This window comes from Lichenostomus cassidix, chromosome 10 (genome assembly GCF_008360975.1).
Source record: "Lichenostomus cassidix isolate B80296 chromosome 10, HeHo_3.0, whole genome shotgun sequence".
NCBI classification, from domain to species: domain Eukaryota; kingdom Metazoa; phylum Chordata; class Aves; order Passeriformes; family Meliphagidae; genus Lichenostomus; species Lichenostomus cassidix.
This window is the reverse complement of record NC_139491.1, coordinates 10,385,582-10,411,965: the sequence shown is the minus strand read 5'-3', so window position 1 is coordinate 10,411,965 and position 26,384 is coordinate 10,385,582. Positions and strand designations below refer to the sequence as shown.

Genomic DNA, 26,384 nt, shown 5'->3' with positions numbered 1-26,384 from the left:
TGGCTTCCTGTCTGAAAGGGTAAGCATGTGTTGTACAAAGAATACCCTGTACCCAGATTTCATATACTCAGCTCTAACAACATTGCACGGAAATAGCTCAGATTAGACAAGGACAAGAAAATGTGGATGGGATTTTAAAAAATCATAAAAAATAATCTTGTGATACCATCTGAAGCTTTGAAGAATTGTTTCACAATATGTCACATCATGTCAAACTCAATATAAGCTGTGATGTGATGTGATTTGATGCTGCATGATAAACCAGACCAAGTTTGTCTCTAAAATATACAAATACTTGCTGTCAATATGTAGTGGAAAAAGTTGCAGGTATAGTCTTACAATAGCAGACATCATTCCAAAAAGAAACAGTGTCTCAATTATCCAGGGCATGGTGGATTCATCTGTCTAGTACCAGTGCTTTCCAGAATTTACTAGCTACTCAAGTGGATTTTTAAAAAAAAAGCAGGAAAGTTTCTTATGATTTTGAGGAAATTGACATGTAGTGATATGTTCGAGAGTTCTGCCTTTTATTTGCTGGAACCCTGAACATCAATATTATTGGCTGTACAGATAAAAGAGTCAGTTGGCCTTTATTTCCAAATTTTACTTAGATCACTCATATTATCATATGATGGAAATCTGAAACAGAGGAAATAAAATCAGTTTTCAGCTCTATTACTGGTTCTCCATTTTCAACTGGTACCCAGCTAAACTGCCACACATATTTACTTCTTCATCTACCCTCTCAAAAATTAAATAGAACCCCTTGGAGTCAAAACTGTTCTCTAGTACCCCTGGAGAGATATTCATTTGCTTGGTGTGATGGCGGGATGGATAGGAAGAAGGAAGTAACAAAAAGGAGAAAAAATAAATTAATTCCCTACTAGACCTGCCTCAGAGCAGGCTATATGCTTCCCAGAAGCACCAACTGCTAATAGTAGTGTTTCAGGCTTTGGCACTGCAGTGGCAGTCATTTAATTTACAAAGTTCTTTGCTTCCTGGTCTGGCCTTTGGAAGATGGGTTCTGCTCCACCACAGTAAAAGCCTGAGAGAACAGCCCTGCCAAATCATCAGCATCATAAAAGCACATAAAAATGTCCTATGCTCAGGTTATGACACTACTTCCCTTTAATACTTGCATTAGGGTCATAACAGTTGGCATGCAAATTTGCTTTTCTAAATGAGTGCTGAGTATAACATGGACTAAATTAAAAACAAACATGAGAGCAACCATACCAAGGAGATGGTTAAACAAGTTCTAAGGCAACAAATATGACATAATAGAAAAACTGCAGTAGAAAATTAAAAGGGAAGGTCACAATGAAGAGGCAAAGAAGAAACATCCTGGAAATGAAAAACTCATTTCAGAATACACATACAGGCACGTGATGTACTTCTATAGAAAAGAAGGATTTCAAGTTCACAAGTTGAAATACGTTTCTGATACATTTTTATCCATTTTAGATATTCATGAATGTTTATGACACCTACTGTCTTACTGTTCACAGGATTCTACTCACCTATGCATTTTAAGCCATCAGGAGCTGTATAAAATCCTGGAGGACATTTGCAGAAGTAACTGCTAACTGTGTTTGAACACTCTCCTCCATCACAAATTCCAGGAATGGTGCTACATTCATCGATATCTTCAAGACAAAAAGAGAGGCAGAGGCAGGTTAGCTAAATTAGTTTTGGCACAAGAATAGGGATTTTATAATTAGTAGCAATGATCAAATTCACAGCAGTTTCCAATTAGCATCTTTTGTTAGGCATCTTATAAACAGAAATGAAACAGAACCTTAAAAATACTGTATCTGTAGCTTGCAGAAGTTTTACTGCTTAATAATGCTGGATGAAAATCTAAAAACACAGAGGAGATTTACTAACTATAAGAAAACTTTGACCCATCCAGTTTGAATTCTGCATACTAGAATAAAGAAATCTGTGTTGTGACCAGAGTGCAAACTGTGAAATTACCATAGTGATCAGGAGCTTAACCACTACTGCCAGCAGCACAGCATCTCCTGATACCTCACTGAGGCACTGGTTCAACACAGACTCAAAGGGAGATGTACCACCTACTGAACTGCCTGTCCTCCTTCCTACACTCGGTCTGTGTCTTGGAAATCCCCTGTACAAAAGCACTGAGCAGCAAGGTATTGTTCAACTAATGCAGTCTGACAGGATTACAGCCTAGCATGACTGCAGGCAACAGAAATTGTCTTTCCTGAATTTCAACACTAAATCAATGTTTTGAAGTTTCAACAGGTTTCTAGAGTATAGCTGAAGTATCAACTGCAGAAATCAGGCCGCATCCATAACTCCCCCTATGTTTTGTCCGTGATTTGAAAATAAAATTTCCATATCATGATTGTCTCCACTAACAAATATCAATCCATACACTAAATATCATTGATACAATGCAGAAAAAATTTCAAAGTTTGCAGAAAAAAAGCCTAACAAATACCTTCTAATAACTCATTATAGGGGCACAGAGCGCACTTGAAGGGGTTCTTCCACAGCTAGTTTATATTATCTACAGCTATGTGAATAACAACCTATGTCAGCCCCAAGTGCTCCTTAATTACCACCAGTAGCCCGCCTGTGATGTGTAGTTACTTTCCCTTGGTTTCCAGTGACTGTCTTAACAATGCAGCTGCATCTAATTAGCACTGCTCTCATCTCCTAGGAACCTGGACTTCTGCTGAGCTTAAAAACAGCTCACTCTTTTCCATGGTACCTACAAGAGGAATCAGCCAAACAGAGCAGAAAGCGAGGTTATTCTCTAGACTGGCCAATGACATCTGCTTGTCACAGCCATCTACAATCATCCAGTTGCTCTCCTGACAGGGAGCATCCAGAAATAATGGCATCACTGGACTCTACCCAACCTGCCCCCAGAGATCTAAGAACAGATAGACACATGACTGTAATAATGATTTCACCAACCACAAAAATTTCTGAGATGAAATACTGCAACACCACCCAACACACCAAGGCAAGGAGTGAATAATACTGTAGTCATTAAAATGACTGGAAGAATTTAAATGTAACGCCTAAATTGGAATTTGGCCCCAACAGATGGGGGAACACCCAAAGTCCCACAAGACCATTAATGAGCACTTTAGCAAATAGAGAGGATCTCAATTCTACTTCTTCTGTGAAGACAGTAATATAAAAACTCAGTAATATAAAAACTAGCAACTCCTGCTCTCATAGGTAAAGCACAGGACACTCTAATATTTTCGTGGCCCTTTGCCATTGCAGGAAAGTAGTGCAGGGAGTGGTGAGGCGCACAGATAACCCAAGTTTGCAGACTGAGCCATCCTAAGTGGAGAGGGGCCCTGGGTCCCCTGTGCACACATTCTTCCCCAGCATCTTGCTAGTTGTCCTGATGTGGGTCACATTCCTCATCTGGGTGTGTGAGAGGGGTGTGACTTTTTTTGTTCAGTGCTACTTCGAGGATGTTGCCAAAGCCTCAAGTCCCAGTGCCCTGGGAGCACTGCTAAGAGACTTCTGGCTTCTGCTCCAAGATTATACACCACAGGAGTCCCATAAGTCTCAGTGACAAAAAATGTGGAAATTGAATTTTGGTCTGAATAAAGCCCTTAATTAACAGAGAAAAATGCAATTCTAAATGGATCAGATTCAAGCATTTTCTGACTCAAATTCACCAATGTTTATCTTAAAGTCAGTGTTGCCACTGTTTATATAGAGTCCAAACTTTTTAAAAGCAAAATCATCACTCTTTATTTTAGGGTTGAACCTAACCCAAACAGTATTTCACTATTTATATTACTGTTGACATCCATATAAGCAACATTGTCATTGTTAAGTAAGCGAGTTTTACAAAGGTAAGTATACTTGATGTACTCGCAGATTTAAATGTTACTCCAGGAAAAATTACTCCCCTGGTCACCACCAAGAAAAAGAATTTACCTCAGCATTAATGTAAATGGCAAAGAAATGGTTGCATTAAGCAATGAAATAACGTAGCACTTAAAATACAGGTTTCCACCAGCTATGCTAATAAAGAGAACCTTGACCAACACACCTCCCTTCCCATCTTGTTGACTGTCTCCCTACACTTGGCGATTGCTATTATGATCTTAGTTTAATGGAGACCCCCTAAAAAACAGTACTGGTAATTCAGCACGTAGCTCTCAGTTGAACTAAATCAGTAACCAATGACATGTTACAACTGCCAGAAGTCCTACTTGCTAAATAGGAAGCTAAACCAAACACACAATCAGATGTTATTTATTATGTATCAGAATTAACTACAGTTAATAACTGTAAAACAAACAACTTGTCTTATATCGTATTACAAAATTCAAAAGATAATTTAGAAAGAACAGAATGGATATGCTGTTGTTGCATGATCATCCTCTTAAATGTTGAGTCTCTATCCTATTTCATGCCACTGGTATAAAGGTGGTACTTTTCTTTGAATTGTATTAATATCTACACAGCTTTAATTAAAATTTCTTGGTACATACAATATGAAGACATACTGAAAGTAACTCTCTGTCTGCAGAGGTTCAAAAATCAATAGGTATGAAACTGAAGAAGGAAAAATGCATATGATCTTTGCAGCCAGGTGATCACTGCAGAGATTTCACAAATGGGGCCGGAAATTTATGGCAGGGTCTGGGAACACGGCAGCCTATACCACATTCTTGAGTCCAGTTCCTTAACTGTTAGCAAGTGCAGGCTCTGAAGGTGGTGGTTATTTGGGAGGTTTTTGTTCTTTGGTTATTGGTTGGGGGTTTTTCCAAGATGATTCAGCAATTGTAAAATATTAAAATGTTTATGAGATGCAGCCTACAGCTCTCAGCTTTTCATGTACTATTACTTAAAAAGGCTCATGTTCAGTCTTTCCTATTCACCACATTCTTGGTACTTCATCCACAGAACAAAATACTTGCAATGTTGCTCTATCCTAAATGTAGATTGCATTCTGCCAAAATCACTGGCAGACAATATGTAAACCATGCTGTGTACGAGTTCTTCTGAATTGCTCTCCCTAACCTGCAAATAAATTATAAAGTTTTGCCTAAAACAGGGATTTTTCTTTTGGAAGAGTAAGTCGTAATTCTTCTAAAATGACTAAAAAATTTTCAGTGCTTCTTAAAGAGCACTTGATGCAAGAAAGGATGATGAATGCACACCTTCCACTCACAAATACTTTTATGGTACTGAAAGTTGGCATTCCAAAATCACTAACCACTTATGAAACTTGTCTGCTCAAATCAAATTAATTTTCATCTAATGACTGAAAGTAGAATCAGTTGCAAGAGTTTAAACATTATCTGGACTTCACTGTAAACACGAATCAATAATGTCTAACTGATGCATTTTAGTACCATGTTCCTTATGTGTTCAAAATTCTCTTAAAGCAAAGGAGACATTTATGCTTATTACATTAGAAAGAAAAAAATACTACCAAATCACAATTAAAAATTAGAAAGATGATGTGAATAATCCTATTTGTATATTCAAGGCAAAAGAGACAAACAGTTTCTTACAAACTGTTAAACAAAGTTGGTCCCCCAAAAGAAGACTCCCCCTTCTACTTTCAGAAGAAAGTTCTAGAAGCTCTTACCATCACATTTTTGTGTTACTTCATTAAACTTGTGTCCAGCTGGGCATTTGCACTCAAAAGATCCAACAGTATTAATGCAATTTCCCCCTTGACAGATCCCAGGGATGGCTTGGCATTCATCCACATCTATGATATAAAAAAGGAAAAAACACCCACTTTTATTTCAGTTCTCAAGAACAGCCATAATAATTTGTCTACACAGAAATTAAATATGCCTAAATCCATTCTTCACCTATCATAATATTATGATACTTGCTTGGTAAGACAGACACTAATTTTGTAATTACTCTATGCAAAGTATGATTAAGTACAGTACTCTAAATATTTTCTGCAAGAAATCACATGGTTATTATTGTTACAGACATTAAATATCTAACTGCTATTGCTTTGTTTTTCCAAAACATCTGGGGAATGGTGTGCAGAAAACACAGCCTGCCAGAATTCAAGTTTCTTTGAAGTGCCTAAAGCTGGTCACCCAAAATCACTTGCCCCCTAGAAAATCTTGGCAACTCCACGCAGTGCTTAGGCCACCAGCACAGAGGAGCAGTTGCAGTGTGCAGGGAGGGGGCCTCATGAAGAGGCACAGGAACTGCAGAGTCATTACTGATGGAAATTATTAACTTGACACTCCAGCAAGATCAGCACCAACGACATTAGACTGTGGTTAGGATTCGACTCAAAAAGTTTCACAGCCATAACTAATGTCTCAGGAGGAATTATTAATGACCTGCTTAGACACACAATTTGGAGGGTTTTTTCCCTTTTATTTTTCTTTCTTTGCCTTTAATTTTTTCACTGAGGAAAATGAAACAACAAAGATGATATCACAGGCTAGGTAGCAAGCTCAAGACAAACCTTTTCAAGAGGCCCCAGTTTCTGGCCTCACAATTATTTTAGCACAACAACATGTGTGTCGTCACTTAGCTGCAGAAGTGTTGCTACGGCTTAATAACAGCTACAGAAAAGAGGCTAAAGGAGGAGGAGGAGTAGCATTGCAATAGGACACTCGGGAAGTCTGGCTCACAGTCCCCAGGGGCTGCCCTGTCTGCTGCTCAGGAACTCCTTCAGGAGCACAGAGCACTCCACTCTCCAATCCAAATGCTCATGCTTCCCCCATCTCCTCAGGAGAACCAGCTACTGCTGAGAAAACCTGGTTGCTTGAGTTCTTGGGCTTCACACTGACACAGGCTTCAATGCAGGGGCACAAGCTGAAGGAGATGATGCCTTCAAATCTCCCTTTATAAATCCCAGAGAGACAGTGGTAATGTGGCTTGCAGTCTGAAAAGCGAAGTCTTATGTCTGTACAAAAGGCTAAGAGGCAATTTTCCTGGGAGCCACAAGTAGGAAGTTTCAGGAATGCCAAGGGGCATATCTGCAGCACATGGAAAAGCATTATGTAAGATGCCTGGGTGGACTGATCCAGGTCGGGGGTGCAGCAGCAGAGGCAGAGCAGAGCTGCCCCTGAGAGAACCACCGTGCTGGGAGGACGCAGAACCAGCACAGCCTCAGCAGCCTCGACTCAGCTGCACTGCTGCTGGGACTTGAGCTACAGCAATGGGCTGTGCTTTATTAACAGTAATCAGCCAGACTTCATGGCACTGTACTGACTTAAAAAAACCTCAAAAACAAAAAAAAAAACCAGAAGTCATGCTTCTGAGTCATGATGTCTGTTTCAAAATCCCACTTTTGGTTTAATTTTTTTCTTTGTATCTTTAAAAATCTCAGCTGTGATATTAATTTAACTTCTGGCAAAAGTCAAATTTTGGGCAGCAATATTCTATTTAATTTTGAAAACAACCTTGCCCTCCTCCCTTCTGTTTTATTTTTTCTGACTTCTCCACACAATAATAATGATTCCTCTTTCTCTTCAGAGAACCTGGATTTTATTTAACCCGTTTTTCTTTATTTAGATTGAATATGGATGTGAAATCCCTGAAATGTCACCAGTCTGAATGGATGTTATCTGATTTCAAAAGGATTTAGTACGATTGCACGAAAAATAAAGCTGATATGTGATTCCATAAAAGCTCTGTTGGAATTACAAACACAATACTTAAGGAGGGAAAACTGGAAAATGCAAGTCAAACATACAGGGCCAAAACTGTGCTGGCACCACATACAGATTTGCATCAATGTAGCTGCTTCCTAAAAAATGTGAAGTAAGCAGAAGTATCCTTATTCCAAACTGCACAAACCCATTGGAGAGTTCACTGCAGCTTTCCCTTGACAAAAACAAGAGGGATATAACTAGGTGTGGCATAAGTTCAGGGGTGTGGGCCACATATTTATGTCCATAGGCTTTCAAAACGGTCCAGAATCTTGGTTCACAGATTTCTGCACCATTTAGCCCTGACCTTTACAGTGAGAGGGGGAACAGAATCACTGAGGTCAAAATATGGGCACATCATGCAGTGCACACAACCATGTCCATCTTGAAGTTCATCATGTCTGTCTGCAGGCACCAACCAGAACTTGGCCTGTGACAGAGGGTATCTACATTTTTAATGCAATGGAATGCCTAGAAGTCTTTCAGAGGAATTTAATGATTATATAAAATTACTCACTGATTTATAACCTTTATCTTCCCTATTTTCAAAAATATTGTACCTTATTAGAAAATGTTAGACAGATCGAAATAAACTGGCCCCAAAGATATGGTGTTGGGAATGTATAATCCACATCAGTTTAATACATAGTTGCCCCTGTTAACTTTCCTGTTTCCTGCCAGACATCCAGACAATAAAAGAATTTATACAGCTGGAAGTATTAGAATAAAAGCCAAAAGCAGTGTAAGGACTTTCTATGGTAAGGCATGCTCTGAAAGAAGTAAGCAACATCTGGGTGGATTTTATGATTTGAAACAAATGCAAATGCACTTCCAAAATTGTATAATAGGGCATTACAAGTGGTACGACAGGCAATTTTCTCCAGGTCAAAACAGGGTAGCTCTAAGAGGTAAGACATCCAAGATGAATCCAAATTAAACAACTTTTTGCTGAAAAAGCCCACACTGGATAAATGCGGCAGTATTGCCACAGATTGATTTTTGCATGTTTTGAGTGCTCTCTGAAACAGAACAAATTCCTCCATGGAATGATTGAGTGGTACACTCAGAAAAACACCATTACAGAACCAAGGGAAAGGGCTGCTGGCAGTGAGAAATTCATTAAGATGCTGGCTGCTCTCACATGACCTGAGTTACTAATGTACTCACTTGAACATCAGGCACTCACTGAAACATGAAGTAATGCATCTGACAGTGTTTTTCCATTCTTCACACATATAGCTGAGAATGGCTTAGGACAGGTTATTCACAGCAGTGTAACTCAATTAAGATTAATCCAGTAACAATTTCAGCAGCTTTTGGGGAAGTTTTGCTGCTAACTTACCTTGACAGGCCCCCGTTCGAATGTTTGGAATGAAGCCTCGGCGGCAGGGATGTGGCTGGGCAGGACACATCTCGCAGGGATGGCCCCACGCTCTGCCAACAGTTGCACAGCACAGGGTTTTTGTGCAGACAATTCCACTGAGCTGTCCCTGGCACATCTGGTTGGTTACCAATGTGAAGCAAGGGCCGGTCCTGTAATCTGCGCCAAAACCAGGAAACACGATCAGCATCGCAATAAAAATACACAGCAAAACTCATAATAAATCAAAACAACAGCACATTTAGGCAATTCTTTTTCACACGAATTGCCCACCAACCAAACAGTTTATCTTAGAGGTGCTCTACAGAAGATTTCTTTTCTCTCTCTTTAATTCAAATCCACTGAAAATATAAACTGTGAATATTTTATCAGGAATATTGTATCTGTAGGTCCCCTTTGCTGTTTGGTTTAATCACTCAAAATACTCTTTCCAGGATCACTTCATTAAATATTCAGTGCATTATTTAAAAGAATACTGATAAAAGAGGTCGGATGTCTTTATTTCCACAAGTTATATGGTTGTTTTCAAATGAGGCTCAAGAGCAATACAGACTGCAGGAAGTTTTTTGAGGACACTTTTCACTGCTCTTCAGCCATATGCTGTACCAGATATGTGGGCAAGCTTTGCCTACAGCTGAACGGAGGGCATGTGGAACACATCTGCTTTGATTTGTTTACGGTAGGATAGGCCACTTAGCCAACAGACAGAATCAAACTAAGATGTTAATAAAATACTACTAGGCTTAATTTTGTTCCATTCTCCAAGGGCAAAAACCAAGCAGTGGTACTGCCAACTCCTGCTGTCTTCTGTACATTTGGGGTGCGACCTCCACTTAATTATTCACAAGCAACGCTAATATGCTTTCTTTCATTAAGGTGCACCAGGACAGAGTCCAGCATCCTGTAAGCACAGCCAGCAAATTATGAACCTGATGTTTGTTTGCACTGAAGTAGTTACGAGATACCTCAGCCAAGGTCGCTAAATAATCCACACAGCCTTAGAGTTATGACATTAAAAACTCCTCCAATTTTCATGCCACATCTGAACTTTCTTAACAATTATATGTTTTCACTAGACCATTGTTAAAAGGTGTGAAATAGGGCAGAAGTGAGAATGGATGTCTCTCCCATCTGCACTGTCTCCCCACACCAGATGCACCCTGAAGCCTATCATTTAATTAATCTTTGTGCCAACCAGAAATGCTGTGTCCATATGCTGTAGTTCTAATAACTAATCAAGCCATTCTGATATAATTAATAAAATGGCTTACAGAAATCCTGTAAGGCAAAAAATGCTATATTGCTACTGTTATTTTCATCAATTAACATGATGATATCAGAAAGGATACTGAGTTAGGTTGAAGGACCTATCTCTGACAAACTTGTACTAAATGACACTAAATACCATTTATTGTTCATTAACTATGCATCACTCCTATAACTGCTGTTCTATCTTTTGTCTAACACACCTATAATCACTCAGATAATCTCCTCCTTTTAAAATACTGGATCAACAGCAATTTTCTTTCAGCCTCTGGAAATTTGTCCTGTATTTCCAGATCTATGGAGAATTAACCTGTGAGAACCCATTAGCTATTTTCAGGCCCCCTGGTTAGCTGGACTAACTGCATAAAAATATGTAAATCCAATTCCTGCTATTGATTTCATCCTTAAAGGCTATCAGATTACACGTATAAAATCCCTGTCCTATCCTCTCCAAACAGTACACCTACATTTACTGAACACTCCTGCCACCCTTCTCTAGCAATTCCATCAGCCTCATCATGAAATGAGTCAGAATCTCTGATAACATTTCTCTTGCCCTTGATTACTTAATTCCTTATCATCATCTTAGCTTTCTTTGGCTTGGTATTTCTTACTGTGTCACTTCATTTCCCATATTAATTTTCTACACTACAGCTTCTATCAGGTTCTTCCCTAGTTTAAAACTTTTTTTGTAGCTGCTTTAATATTCCTAGTTCAAAGGGCTTGTTTTGCTTTTGTCAAAATCTACATTGCCTTCTTTCTCATTTCTCATTCTAAAAATGCAGCTTTGGAAGCATGCAGTACAAACTCAAATATTACCAGCTTTATCTTATTCCTTCAACACAGAAATGAATACAAATAAGTCATAATCAATTATACCTATAAATTAAAGCAATTATTTCCCAGATGGATTTTTCATCCTTGATCAAAACAAGAATATGTGCTTTACTCTATGCAAAACTCCAAATGTCATAACTCCTAATATTAAAACAAGAGACAACAATTTCTTTAGAAATGCCATGGTTTTGTGTTGGCAACAGGAAATCTTCCGAGTGCCTCCCCAGAATGAAATCCCTCATTGTAGATTGTCCCTCTGTCATTTATATATAGATGGGTTAAAAAGGAGTCATTTTGTTCTCCGTCGCAGCGGGAGCACGCGTCAGACAGCAGTGAATAACCCATCTTGTGTTTTATGGCAGGATATGAATGGATCAGCATTTACAATTGTTTGCTTTCAAGCTATAAATGACTTAGCAGTGGCTAATGTGTCTTAGAAATATTGTGAACCCAATGAAGTTAACTTCATAATCATGCAAATCTTTCCACAAGGTCGCAGTAACAAGATGCGGGTCAAATATGCACTCGAAACCAAGCAAGTCCAGCTTCTATTTGTTATTATTCAAGTTCATAACACTTTAGTATGGAGAATTACAGACCCTATTTTCACCTAATATTTTGCCTTGATATATGTTATTCTTAATACTCAGTTTTCTTCTAGATACAGCTTTTCTTCTATTTTCTGAAATACAGTCTTCCACATTTTCACAAAATTTTCCTTTCTGTTCTTAACGGAAAATTCTAAGTCAGAAAATGCACATGAAAAAGATCATTTGAATGTACACACAAACCTACAGACACAGAGAAATCCACTGTTTTGATACAGAGGCTGAATAAAAAGGCCTTTAAAACTAAAGTGCTTTAAATAGTTGATTTTTAAGATTTTTTTATTTATTACAAGATGAAGGCCTACGAGAAGAAAATGAAATTCTACTAATACGCTGGCAAAATGAAAAGACAATACGAGCTTAAAACACTAATCCTTATTTTGTAGCAACAAAGATTCCTTACACATTCATGTAATTTGCAATTACTCAAACTACTTTAATAAGTAAAGCTCAAACAGAAGGCACCAGTGATCAGTCAGGAGCTGGAAAGAGAGATAGAGGGAAAATATAGTGGGAAAAACTATTACACAATCTATATGGATTTTTTTTTCTCAGGGATAACTTCATTTTAACTGAAGAATGTTGAGGCTTGAAATTATTTTAGTAAAATTATTTTTTTAAGATGTGCAACTGGTAATTCAAATCTTTTAAGTAATTTCTAATGCAAATTTCAGCACATGCAAACAGCCTTCAGTAAGGCATTAGTAACCATTTTCTAACCACTTTATCTGCTTTTACACATACTTCTTAGCTATTTTGATAAGGAATAATTCCACAGGGAGCTTCAGACAACTCAGAAGATTGTAGAAAGTGTAAAACCACATTAAGCTCATATACTTTTAAAAAGAGCAAGAGGGCAATAGATTGACACCAGTTTACACCATGCAACAATTCAACTTATTAATTCCACAGGAAGGAATCAAGTTGTATTTTGATTTAGAGCTCATTCCTGTTTCAATCAGAACCATCAAATAATTTTGGTTATCTTTTCAAAAGATCTTTTATATTCCTAAAAGCAGCAAAGAGGCTGCTGAAATACGTAGTTCTGGCAGGCTTTGATCAAAACCAAGCACAACAATAAATAACCATAATCATTCCAAGTGATTCTGGACCACACCAAAGAGACTACAAGCACCAAGATAATGCAAGACTTCTGACATCAGATACACATCTTAAGCCCCTAGTTCACAATAACTTCTGCTTAGATTCAAGCACAATATAGTTTTTAATGTAAAATTAAAGTTTAAAACCATTGTGAAATAATGGATCCTGGATTAAACAATTATGCTAGTGCAAGGATGCTGGACAAAGTTTGGTCCCTCTTCCCTCTAGGATTCATTATAAGTCTCCTATAAAGAGTTCTCGATGTTTCAAATTAACAGCCTGATTTTGCAAACTGATAACCACCTGTTAGGAAGGCTGGCAGACTCCTTCACCTCTCTTAAAATTACTGAAAATTGAATGACTGCAGAGGTCAAAGGATGAGACCACAGCAAGCCAGCATTTCTCTGATCACGATCAAGATCTCACTATAGAAAAAAGGAAAATGCCATCTCTTGCCATCACAGAGAAATGGATAATGATAAAATGAGCAGCGTTTTTCCAGCTCTCTGCACACACCATGCACAGCTCACACAGGACCTCGGGCTGCAGCACTGACTGAGCAGCAAACCCAGCACCTCATGGGGAAAATTTGGCAAGAACCCCCAAATCCAGCCAAGACTGCTGTGCAACTGAAACCCCCTGGGCAACACAAATCAGCAACTTCCCCTTTCTTGAGTACAGGGGAAAAGGCAAAAAGGAAAGAAAGTAATATTCCATTATCATACAAATAATGAAAGAAAGGTCAGAAATAGCTCTAAGGCAAGTGAAATACCTTAAAGCTGATCATTAGTACAACTTATTTTCTTGCCTAGCAGCACTTTTGTTTCTGCTGTTTGGAGGGTTGTTTGGGTTTTTGCGCCAGCTGGGGATAAAAGAGGGCCATTGGAGGAGAGATTGCACAGGGCAGAAACACCATCTCATCTCTGCACAGCCAGTCAGCACTGCCCAGGTGTGACCCAGTGCACTTGGCAGCCTGTGCCACTGCTCAGCCACACGCCAGGAAAGGAAGTCATAGTCACTAGTACCTGAGAATGCTTCTTTGGAACCTGATCTCACGCAGCCAAATATACAAACTGCTGCACTGTCAATAGGAAAACACTGCGTCCATCACTGTACTTCAGTCATTTCACTCTCTTCAGAGAAGGGAGCAATGCATTTGAAGACAATGGAGAAAACCACAGTATGCCTCATTTCAGAAAGCAGGATGTGACTGTGTCTGAAATGAGTAGAATTTAAAGAATTGCAGAGAATCTCAGCACTGACAGAAGAGAACAGCATGACCAAGCTGACTGTAGCAGTAAGCATCACCATAGCACAGAGTTATAGAACACAAAGGTTTAGCACTTCAGGCCTAATTTCAAAAGCAAAGTGATTCTAGGTATTTTCAAACATACTAAAATCTCGTGATAAGGCCAGAAAGAATTAACAGAAGGCTCTACATACATACACCTCATAAAAAATTACTGCAAACCTGTGTGTGTCAAAGGAAGGAAACAGGGAAGGGCAATGAGTTTGTAACTCCATCTTCATTTGAAACATGGCCCTGTCAGTTGCTTGCAGACAATCATGAAATGATATTTTGCATACAAGACCTTATGACTTTCAACTGTTGGTCAGAAAAGTGAATGACCATGCTCAGGGATGACCATGGGATAGCTATCATTTACTTCCATCTTTCCTAATAGGGGACACGCCTCACATCTCAATTCACAGACCGAATCAAGACCAGACACACAACACATTCCCAAGTTAGCTCAATAAACTGACTTCCAACTATTTAAAAACTCAGACACAATAATGCTCTGTCCACAGGTGACACTGAAAGGCCAGTTGATAAATGCATCCAATCACAACACACTTTTCTTTCCACACGGGCCATTTCCTTAAATAATTACTCACTGTTAAGCACTCCCTGTCCTCTCCTCCCCCCAGCCAGACACCATTACTCACCACAGTCAGATCCCAATGTGTCATCATTGGAAAGTACATGGCAAAGATATCAGAGGGTGTTCAGAAGGAAAGAAAACAAAACTCTGTAAATATTTAAAAACTTATTTCCTATGATGTCTGACACTTCTTACCAATGAGGTTTGGTAGGTTTGGTTGTGGTATGTGAAGAAATTATCACCATGCCACTTCTGTCTGCTCCCTTCCAGTGCCAGAGATGGTTTCACACATAAGCAAGACCATTTCCCGGCTGCTTCAGTGCACAGTGCAGCACTGAGCTCAAATAGCTGAGATTTAACACTGGCTAATGCTAAGATGTCACAGGAACCAGGGACTCGGGAGTGCAAACCATTCAGGCACTGTTTCTGGCAGGGTTATAAACCTGGCAGCAGCAATGTCTGAAAATACTACAGCTGTGCTGTGGACAGATCACAGCTCCAAGTTGCTTCTCATTATTTTCACAAGAGTGAAAAACATCCATGGAAGCATATCTAACACTGGTACCATAACTCTTTATTCTGTATTACACAGCCAAAAAGTTAGTTATTTCCTCCTATAATCCAGTCCCAGGAATATTACCCTTTAATTTATGAATCTGATTACTCCATTTCTTCATGTCTTCCTCACCTTTGCTTGTTGCAAATTGTTCTCATATATTGACTTACTGGCACACTTCAGCCTAAATTTATTTTCCATTCCGTAAGCTGCTTCACAAATCCATTTCTGCACAGATGATCTGTTTAACATGTCTTTCTAGCAAATATTATCTAGTCTTCCTAGGATACTGGTTAAAGAACAGGATTTTGAATTAACAGCTTACTAATAATATGAGACTAACATTATCACTTACATTTGATGCACAGAACAATTCAGGCTGACTATTTTACAAAGTATGTTAGCAATCTATTTTCCAGAACAAATATACAACTATTTTCATGCCAATTTTGTTCTTGCAGCTGACCCAGTTCTCAAAGTCTGTAACTGAAAAGTAATAACATTACAGTAATAAAATAAAAAAATAGTGTTCAAAAATTATTATTACAGAATTGGAGTGATTTGTTGCACACATTTTAATCCAACACGCAGACTAAGCATTTCACCAAAATCAAAGCCTTAGCTCTGTTGTTCCCAATTATGTGCGGCAGCAGTCCAAATACAGAAAATTGTTACCACATTTTATTCTTTTCCATGATGAAGAAAACAGTAAGCAATGCAGCTAAATGAAGAATAACTTCTCATTTCTGAATAGTCAGTTACCTGACAAACTCTAGCCTTAGTTTGCTGTATAACCAGCAAAGGACCATATCTTTGCAGACTTTAATTTTACCAATTTCTTTCACAGGCTAGCAACAGTTAGATAAAATTCTGACTTGATTTTCATCTCCCTTTTTGCCAAAAAGTAACTAGCTTTGGTGACATATTTATTGTCAAGACCAGATGATTATTAAGGAGAATGGATTCTACTACAGAACTTTGCAAATTTCATTTTAAAAGAACAAGTTGGCTGAAGCTTATTACTACTTTTTAGAAAGTGTTCTTAGGACTGCCACGTTATACAAACTCTCTTTACATACCACAAAGTATTAACTATTAACTAGCAAGGTAAAGACAAAGCTAGTAGACAAGCTCTAGGTATTTTTTTTCTATTTGGCTCCAAAAGACACTGACTAAAGTAACTAAGACTGTCCAAAAGCAGTGCAAACTGTTTAAGAAAAATAGATCCTAATGACTTACAGAATATTACATAGAGTGACATCCAAAGAGGGAAAATGCTTTCAGACAACGCAATGCATACAATTTAAAGAGATACTGCTCACATTTACAAAGGAGATGGAGTGGTACAATACACTAGAAATAACCTTTTCTTTTCTAAAATATAAATGCTCCTCTGCAGTGCCATGAAACAGAATTGCAGTGCACTGGAATGAAACTCAGTCCAGAACTGAAAACGGGTTATAAATAAAAAGGGGAGGTGAGAGAAAGAGAGGGAACCAATTTTCAGTGCTCAGGCTCAGTGAAACACAGCAGGAGTAAACATACAGCAGAAATTGAGAGAAGTCAAATTGCTTTCAGTGTGGGAAGGCAGTAAATGTAATAATGATGATTTAGGTGCTGGTAATGAAATGTTAACCTAATGATACACACACAAATATCTTCTGTGGTCCTAAGAGAACTCTGAACTTCTGAACTCCTGGCAGCTCTTTAATAAAGTAATTAGAACAATCAGTATCTTACTCCTTTATAACAAGAATCATCAAGCTTGTCCAAAGCAAGCTCCCTCTCTTCCATAATCCAAAAAGACCAGCACTCCTGAGAAATTATAATGGTGGAAAACTTCCACTGAAGGAAAGGAAGGTGCAAACAGATTGTATCCCTGTGAAGACTCTGCTCCACATGGCAGACAGCTCCCTGGCCAAATTTCTTCAACCAGACAGTTACTCAGGCTTTTGTATTCTCAAATACATGCATTTTTTGTGATATGATTTTAGTGATGACAGACTTGATATTATGTAAATAATGATTTCTTTTGTACTAGCCTAAAGACTTTGGAATAACTAATACTGTTCTTCAATAAGGCTGTAACACACTTTTATGTTTCATACAGCCAGCTGAAAAGACATGAAAAATATCTGGAAAACAGTGACAACACAGAGCATTTGATTTTCACAGAATTTTTTTAACAATTATTTCATTTCATGGTTGCATAATAACTCACCAAAAAATCTCAGAAAGTGTTAAAAATTTAAGTCAATATTGTACCAAAATTGCTTCAGACACTAATACCTCACCGCAAACTCTATGATGAAACACATCAACTACTTAATTGAAATACCATGCAACCCTCTGTGTTACAGAATCAGATTTCTTCCTCAATGAAACTGTGGCATCACTCTGTGTGTACACCATTGTAATCATGACCAGAATCTGGATCATTTTGCATAACCACATATATGGGATTTGCATTAAGACTGTGGTCCAAAAATAAACACAGTAATAACTTAGTGCACTATTTAACTCTGAATAAGACTGAAGTATCTCTGTTGAAATGTTATAGAATACATGCCATAACTCTAGAATTATCACATGTATTCAATTTCTATTACTAGAAGTAAAAAACCAAGAAGGTAAATGATCCAGTCTTGATTCGTAAGTTTTCAACTAAGCAAGTATAGTTTTAGTAAATATATATTATACACACCAATATGAAGTACATGAGATGCTAATACATGTGCTTCATTACTCATATTATTTTTTTAAAGCCTTCTTATAACACATTCCTGTCTTCATTGACAACTTGGTGGAAGGAGTCTTCTCTTTGCTTAGCCCTAATGGGTGGATGTTCCCCAGAGTCAATGAGTGACTGGCCTCAAGTGACTGAGGACCATCATATCTTTAATCTAAGATTATAGAAACTATTGATGACAATTGTCAATTAAACTCTTTGCAAAAGCGGATCAAAAGTCTGATTTTCCCAAGCAGTGAGAGAGTACAGAATAGTAAGCATCTTAAAATGGGAAGGAACGGGGAGGGAAACGGATATGAATCCACAGATAATTCTCAAACTTAGGGCAGAGTTCTCTTCACTTGCATGCAGCAGGAGAGAAGAGCAAAAGGTCTTTACTGACTCCTGTTAATGATGTAATGAAGAGCACTTTTTGGTTCCTTAACTTAAGGTATTAGTCAAGAACAACTTCAAGTCCTATTTCTAAAAGATTTTGAATTACCGCAAGTACTCTAGATAAATATGGGAAAGGTTTTGTGCATTTACTGAAAGTGTAAGCAACTCCACATTCTTAGCATATTGTTTGACATTTCTTAAGTTTTTAATAGCATCTGTGCTGATGCCTTTGGCCTTTTCTTACTCATCACACTTTCTCTGTATACATTATTTTAGTCTAACAGATATTGCAAATCTATTTTTACCTCAGCACTGGAAACTGGCATCTCTTCTACTTGTTGAAGGGAATTTCAGGTCTTAAAATTTCATTTGCCTCCACATGTGGGCCAAATCATTTAAACCTGGAAACAGTCACCAGCCTGAGTGTCTTTAACAGGAATATGCAAGATCTAAGACTGCAATTCTAACAGGTTTTTGTTTCCTCCCTGTTAGACTGAACTGCTTGGTTTTGTGGGTATTCAGATATGACGTTCAGCATGAAGCCCAGGTCCTAACTACAGGAGAAGCGTTAGACTCACTAACTTTGATGAGAGAACAATAATTCAGTGGGGGAATCCCACTGCCTGTGACTACATGAACACTCTCTCACACAGGAAACAGCCAGTGCTGGGGGGGTGCTGGGGAAGAGAGAGACCCACCCAGTTTCAGAGGCCTCTTGTCGAAAGCTGGGCCATAGTGGTGCAACCAAAAGTGACACACTCCAGTTGTATTTTACTAATTATGTGCTTACAAGGAATAACATCAGAATCCTGGAAACTGTCATGTGTGCTGAATGGTCCATTACACTGATCACTGTTTAGAACAATTTGTCATTACCTATTTTAGAAAACAAGGTTTCTCTCACTTTCATGCTGCATAAATCCCATCACAGCTTATTTTTTTTTCCCATGACAATCACTGATATTTATCTGTGTAAATGCACACAACGTTTGGGATTAATGGTTTCAAATAATGGAGCTCATAAAGCGGTCCTCCACAACATACATGACAGCCAGTGAGAACTAGGTAAGTAATTTTCATTTAGAAGACATGGGAGAAAGGAATCAGGAGTTAAGCAAGCAAGCCAGGGGTCTATAATAACTAACAAGTGTACTGAGGGGAACAAACAAGTTCTGGCCTGTTCTTTGTGTATTACCACACAGTAATGCTGATTTCATACCAGAACGGGAGATGCCAGTTGAAGAAGGGGGATGGTTATACATGTACATATATCCACACATACTTGCACTTCTTTTATCCTCTTCCATTTGGGATACAACAGATTCAAGCCGAAGTTTTGTTACACTTCGGCTATACAGAGATGCTCCTAAAGATAAGCAAATACTCAACATAATAGGAATCACTCAGATTTAGGTCAGCAAACTGCAAGCCTCACTAACTCCCAACACAGGAGTACTTAACCTTTGCATAACACTGGAGCGTTAGCCTGTCATGCGACCCGAGCCTCCCTTTCTGAGCTTACACCGCATGGTGCAACACCCTGCACAGCCTGGCGTAGCTACGCATCACTGCTAATGCATCATGATGGATGAGTAGCACCAGAATCTAAAACATATGAAAATTAGACAGCTACAGACAACAGAAGTAATTTAAACACATTTTTGAATCTTAAAAAAAATCATTGAAATGCCTTGAATTTAAGTACTGGCTTTATAAATTTAACCGTGATATTTATTGATAAAACAATAATTTATGTAAAATTTACAAAGCCCTTAGAGGCTTTGCTTCTGTTCACAGATAAAAGTATCCGCAGAAACTGCTGCTGATCCAGATGCCTGTCTAATACATAATACTTCACAGCCTTGCAAAATGCTGTGTATTAAAGGTTGGAAACTGCTTTTTGGCCTACTTTCTACACTGACATACTGAAAAGGAGGGAGAGTCTTGTGGTTGAGACACTTGGCTGGGACTGAGATGACCTGGGTTCAGTTTCAGACTCTGCTACAGACTCCCAGTACATCCTTACACAAGTGACTTAATCTCCCTGTATATTAGCTCCCCACATGGAACGTGGGGCTGCCAATACTTCTGGATGCTGGTGGGGCTTTTTCCTCTTCAGACTACACAGCCTTTGGGACACAGACTTGTATGTTTTCTGAATGATAAAGGGAGCCTCAAGCTGAGTTCAGGCCTCTTGGCACTACTCTAATAAAATGAGAAAAGATCTTTCATGTAAAGTTTTTTGTGTTATGATTTTTCAAGGTTTTATGGTTGGTTGGGTTTGGGGTTTTTTTTCTTTTTTGGAAGGACGACTGTTGTGGTGTTTTATGGGGGTTTTTAAATGTTCAATTAATTGTCAGTTTCTAGTAAAAGACAGGAGGAATTTGCTCCTGAGATTTTCTGTGCTGGGCGAGTGCAACAGCAGCAGAACACATTCCACAGAGGAACTCATGCACAATCAATTAGGTCATCTAATTAATTTTCCAACTCAATAGATGCTATGAATTTTTTTTTCAGAAATATATCTATACACATATGTAAAAGCAATCCAAAAACTTTTAAAATCTTGGAGAAGGACTGGTGATATTCACTTGAAGGGAATAATGCCCTCTCACATGGGATTCATATTTCTGTCATGAAGGGAGAAAACACATATGGGGGGGACAAGAGTATTTTCCCATTGACAAGGTTGTGTAGTTACCATTAGGGACTGACTTGTTAACCAGTATTTAGAGTGATTTATGATATTAGGGTACCCCATAATTAGGAAGAAAGAAAACATGTGGAGAGAAAGAGACACATTAAAAAAATAGGTTTTAATCAAACACGGACAAAAAAATATAGGTATTTACAGGGAGTTTAACCACATATTACATAAGGTATGTTACAGCATCTAACAACATGTATCTTTTTCTCTAGTCCTAACACAGACAAAACTTCAACTGGCATCACCCAGAACTGTGACTGAACAAGGACTCTGGAATAAAGAGTGAAAAAAAAGGAGAAGAATGGCCAGAGAATTTTCTGCCTTCTCTCACAGGGTCTTCAGCAGCAAATTTTCAACTGCCATGAATTTTCTCTGCATTTCCTTTCCCATCATTGTGATCACCCTAAAGTCCTTATTCCACACTAACATAATGAAGTGTTTGTGAGCCTAGAGTTATAATTGTGATGTGTGGATTAAAACAGTGAGTTGTGACATTTCTAAGAGTCCTAAGGGAGACGACAGGGAGTTACAGAGAATACACAGATACTTGATAATCCACAATTATAGGGAAAAAGACACAGAAGTACCACTAAGTGCTTCAGTTGTGATTTTACCATGGGAGCTTCTATGAAAGCACAGACTAGATCTATAAAGAACTTATAAAAATATCCATAGTAAATAAAAAGTGATAAACATAACAGTTTCTCCAACCTGTAACAGGAATCACTGTTCTGTTAGTAACTGTTTCAAACAATGTGGCTGCTAGATCACATGGACGGACAGGAGAGAGACAGAAAGCTCTGGAAAAGATACATACTGCCTGTAGGTAGGTGAAAGCCAGAGCAAAAAGCCTTCAGGGAACAAGTGTGAAGGAAACAAGAATACAAAGAAGCAAAACAGCAAAAGAGCAGAGGGATGAAAAACAGGAAGGCAGCAAAGATGGGATGGATCAAAGCAAATCTAAGAAATGAGTGGGAGGCACAGAGACAAGGAGAGATAAACAGTGGGAGCCAGCAGACACCATGTGTGAGAAGGGGAAAAAAGGAAGGGGAAGGGAAGGAAAAGGCTGGCCAGCCTGAGAGCTTCACCAGCCGACTCGGAGAGGGAAGTTTGCCAGGACAGGCCAGCCAACTAACTAAGTAAAAATGAGGGCTAGAGAGCCAACTAGTAGGGAGCAGCCAGCCAGCCAAAGCCATCTTGGAGAGGAATCAGTGTATAGAACAGGGTGGGCTCAGTCCCAGCTCCACCCAGGAGCTGGGTGACCTGCAGCAAGCACCACACTTTGCAGGGGAATGGGCAGGAGCAGCACTCAGCTCTGTGTTACAAGAACAGCAGTGGGCAAGAAGCAAAAAGATGCCTGAGAACATCCCAGCAATAGGATGAGCATCTCACTGACACATCTGGCTATGCACTCTGAAATACTATCCACTAGAATCATTGGGTGGCCAAATATGAATAAACAATGACTACACAAATTACAGATATTAACCACCCATTTTCCCAAAAGGCATTTTCCTCCCATTTGTAATGTTGATATCCATATTTGTTTTCTACTTTGATATTTTCAAGCTGATAAAGTACAAACTATGTACCCAATATTATTTATATAGATCAGTGTCATAATCCTAAATCAGGAAAAACAAACACCAGGCCAGTGATAAATGAGAATATGAGATAAAGAAGGGGTTACAAACCACACAAAGAATGGCTGAATCTAGCAGTGACAATATACTGCTTATCTGTTCAATTAGGCAGCTCCTATCAATCCATCTCAAAGAAATAAAATTAACTGTATTGAATAAGAAAAAATATTTAAGCCATTGCTAAAGGATTTCTACTAGATACTAAATATTTGTGCTGTCTTCTGAAGTACTTTTTACACTAGAAGAACAATAATTGAACAATTGAGTGGATCAGAATAAACCGTGACCAGATCTAATTATGTTCCTATCTTCAGAGCTAAAATTTATTTTAAAAAAAAAAGAGCAATAAGGTTTATATATAAATTATTTCTAAGAAGAACAAGCTTCATTTCCTAGTCAAAACAGACTGTTAAGTGCATCCTGTTCCTTTTTTTCTCCCCAACTAGTGTTCCTGGTGTAACTCAGCATCACATAAAGCTGGTACTTATATTAACTGGCGGTCCAAGGAATTAGGATTCACAGAAAGAGCACAAGTGAAGTAATCCAGGTGTAGGCAGTGTCTCAATGTTTACCTTACCATTCTGGGCATAGGACCTGATCCACACCACCAAAACTCCTGAGTATGTTTTTCCTTTTAACTTCACTGGGCTTTGAATGAAGTATTAAGCCATCATGAAGCCAGTGATCCAATTCAACTCCCTTACCCCCCCAAACCAAAAGGAGATTCACAGCTGATACAGACAATACTTTACATATTAAGAGTCAAATTCTGCTTGGGACCAAGTGCAAGAGAGCAGTACATGCCAGGCAGCACCTTGGGGTTCCCACAACTGGTAAGAGGAGAGAGGGGAAGTGAAGCAGGAGGGAAGAGGGAGCACCCTTGTACTGCTGGAGAGCAGAGAAGAGTTAAGAGGGGGAAGCATACAGAATGCAGCATAATACAGTTTAAAGTTCCTCTGCAGGAGCTCTGGCATCTGTCTAAGCTGCAAGGTTTAGCAATTGCAGTGCCAATTTAAACTTGTACCTAAAAGTATAGGAAATACTTTCTTTTAATTTTCAGAATGGGTACATTTAGCAATCTAGGTGGTCGTCAGTACACATGTGCATCACTCTCAACAGAAATGTTAGTGGAACAACAGACTCTTCTGCGTGGTATCTAAAGTTTCAGCTGCTTGTAAACCAGCACTGTGGGAAAACATTTAGGTGGCTTTTAAAAAATTCTCATAAAACAGTAGAAAGCTCATAATTTAAGACACTTCAGTGGTAGAGAAAATTTCCTCCTGATTGTCAGAAATATTGTGCACTATATCCAAAACGTAAGTAGGATTTCCTCCAGAAATAATCTTTTATCCACATCATTCTTGTCAGGAAAGGGTTTGAATATCTGTTTTAATAATTAAGATTCAGGTTTCAACTACACTTGCGATAAATAATGTTCACATGAGAAAAATGTTTTTAGAGCATCAAATAGTTTAGTCTTGTAAAATAAGCTTGTGGTGGTTAAACTACCCTTACATAAGAACATTTTATTAGTGTATGAATATACCATAAGCTTAAGTTATAAAGATATTTTAGCCCACACATTTGAAATGAGATAACCACTGGATTGGAACTCTTGCCTGGCAGTATGCTGATCTCTTTTTTTTTCTGATCCCATTTCATTTAATTAGAAACTTGAAATTGGATCAGCAACTTTTAAACAGCTGATTAAAAGCCCTGTTCACAAAATTGATCTTGGTTATTTTTCACGTGAGCATCAGGCTGCTCCTCTGCAGGGCAGCAATTCTGCTGACAGAGTGTGATCTCATTCCACCTTGAAAGAGGTGTGGAGAATCACTGGCATCTTGGGTACTGCATCTGCACCTCTGCATCAACATCCTACCACTGCAAACCACACACAATCCTGACAACTTAAACGAAAACAACAAAGATGAATAACAGACACAAGGACATCATCTCATCAAAAGGAAGTCCCCAAAACTCTTCCACATCTGTGCTAACTTGAGCATAACCTAAATCCTAGTAAAACGCAAACATCTCCTTTAGATTTAAAAGGGCTCCTTACACTTCAGCAGAGGCTATTGGAGGACATATATACAAACTTGTCTAAGTGTTAATCAATGTACATTAACACACATGCATTCTAAAAACACTTTGAAAAGAGAATATCACATGAAAGACTGTGTATGTAGCATGTAAGCCCAAAAGGAAAAGAACAGCATACTATAAAACTGAAAGAGGCTGTATGGATTTTCTTTGTTATTTACTCTACTAGAATATTTCTTGAAATCCCTAGTTGCAGTTAAATAAACACCATTCCATATAATGGTATTTTCTATACACTATAACCACAATCTTTGCTAAAACATGTTCATATTTGTGGCTTATGCATAAGCGCTTTAAACTTTTCTCCAGAATTACTGATCAATATGTTAGCACAGCACAGATCTAATTGCTTTCTCAATAACCTTACTGAAATTTGGCTGACAAGATTTGATCAGATCCCTGTGACTCCTCATTCAAAGCCCGTTAAGGTCTTTGGGCATCCCTTTATTTAGTGTGAGTAGGTTTTGGATCACTTCGATAGTGACCACAAAGTTTCATTCAGCCTTCACTTCTCTGAACAATGTCAAGACTTCTACCTTTGAGTTTAAAGTACTGACCAAATGTCTGAACATAATACCAATCCAGGCACGTGTCTCTGCGTGTGTGTGTGTGTCTGTGTGTGTGTCTGTGTGTCTGTGTGTGAAGTGCATGTATAATCTACCCTCCGGACACAGCAAAACAAGCTGCAGAATAAACATAAGCCGTTCCCTGCAGGGTTTTGGCAATAGTTTACACTAAGTGGCAAATCATTACTGCTTTAGATGTTCATTGAAATGCCAGTCATCTTGAGCTCTTTTGGTATTTCCTTGGATGCAATGGGCAGTTGCCTAGAAATTTTGTACGTGGTATCTGATCCTGAGACCCTGTGTAACTTTTTATAAGATTACCCAAATATTTATGAGCAAAGAATGAAAGTTATATGTGCATATGCACAAACCCCATCTAACTTGTTTAAATAATTTCAGACACTAAAAAAAACCTCAATTCTCATATCAAGAATTCCTTCAGCAGACAAACATGAAGCAGTCTGTCAGTAGTGGGAGATGTTAAAAGGAGCTCCTGTAAGCTGCACTCCAGACAACTATCACTGAAGTGTCAAAACTAAATCTTAAGTCTTCTCAGTAAGTCTCTCCTCCATTATACTCAATTCAAAGGAAGTGTTACCATTTATTTCAAAGAGGACCAGGATACCAGTCCTAATCTGTTTGGGGGATAGTCAAATCATTGATGCAAAGACTTGCTGCTGTTGCAGAGTAACAAAGAGAAATTCCTCCCAGCTTGAACTGAAACAGACATCAACAACGTAGGCTGAAGGAAGTTGTTATTTCTACTCAAAATTCTAAACAGCTGTTTTCAAGGCAGATTAAAAGATTTTTCAATGTTTGGATTCAACTCAAGAGCTTTATCTAATGCATACTTTGTATTTGAGTATTTGTTGAATTAGAAATTTAATAGAGCAGCTGAGTATTTTAAAATCTTTTGGAAGATGTGAAAAAGGGATGTGAACTCTAGCA

The 26,384-nt window shown here is 38.4% G+C and overlaps 1 protein-coding gene across 5 annotated transcripts in view; it reads right to left on the bottom strand.

Annotated features, from left to right (window-relative positions):
- Window positions 1–26,384, bottom strand: part of FBN1 (fibrillin 1) — a 143,512-nt gene that overhangs the window by 81,434 nt on the left and 35,694 nt on the right. For all 5 annotated transcript variants that reach the window (XR_014854299.1, XM_085070587.1, XM_085070589.1 and 2 more), the window contains 3 exons: window positions 8,995–9,192; window positions 5,606–5,731; window positions 1,521–1,646 (listed from right to left, as the gene is read on the bottom strand). Coding sequence is in view for 4 of the 5 variants with exons in the window: in XM_085070587.1 (XP_084926713.1) it covers window positions 1,521–1,646; window positions 5,606–5,731; window positions 8,995–9,192 (450 nt within the window). In the remaining variant the exon portion in view is untranslated. The remainder of the gene's footprint in view (window positions 1–1,520; window positions 1,647–5,605; window positions 5,732–8,994; window positions 9,193–26,384) is intronic.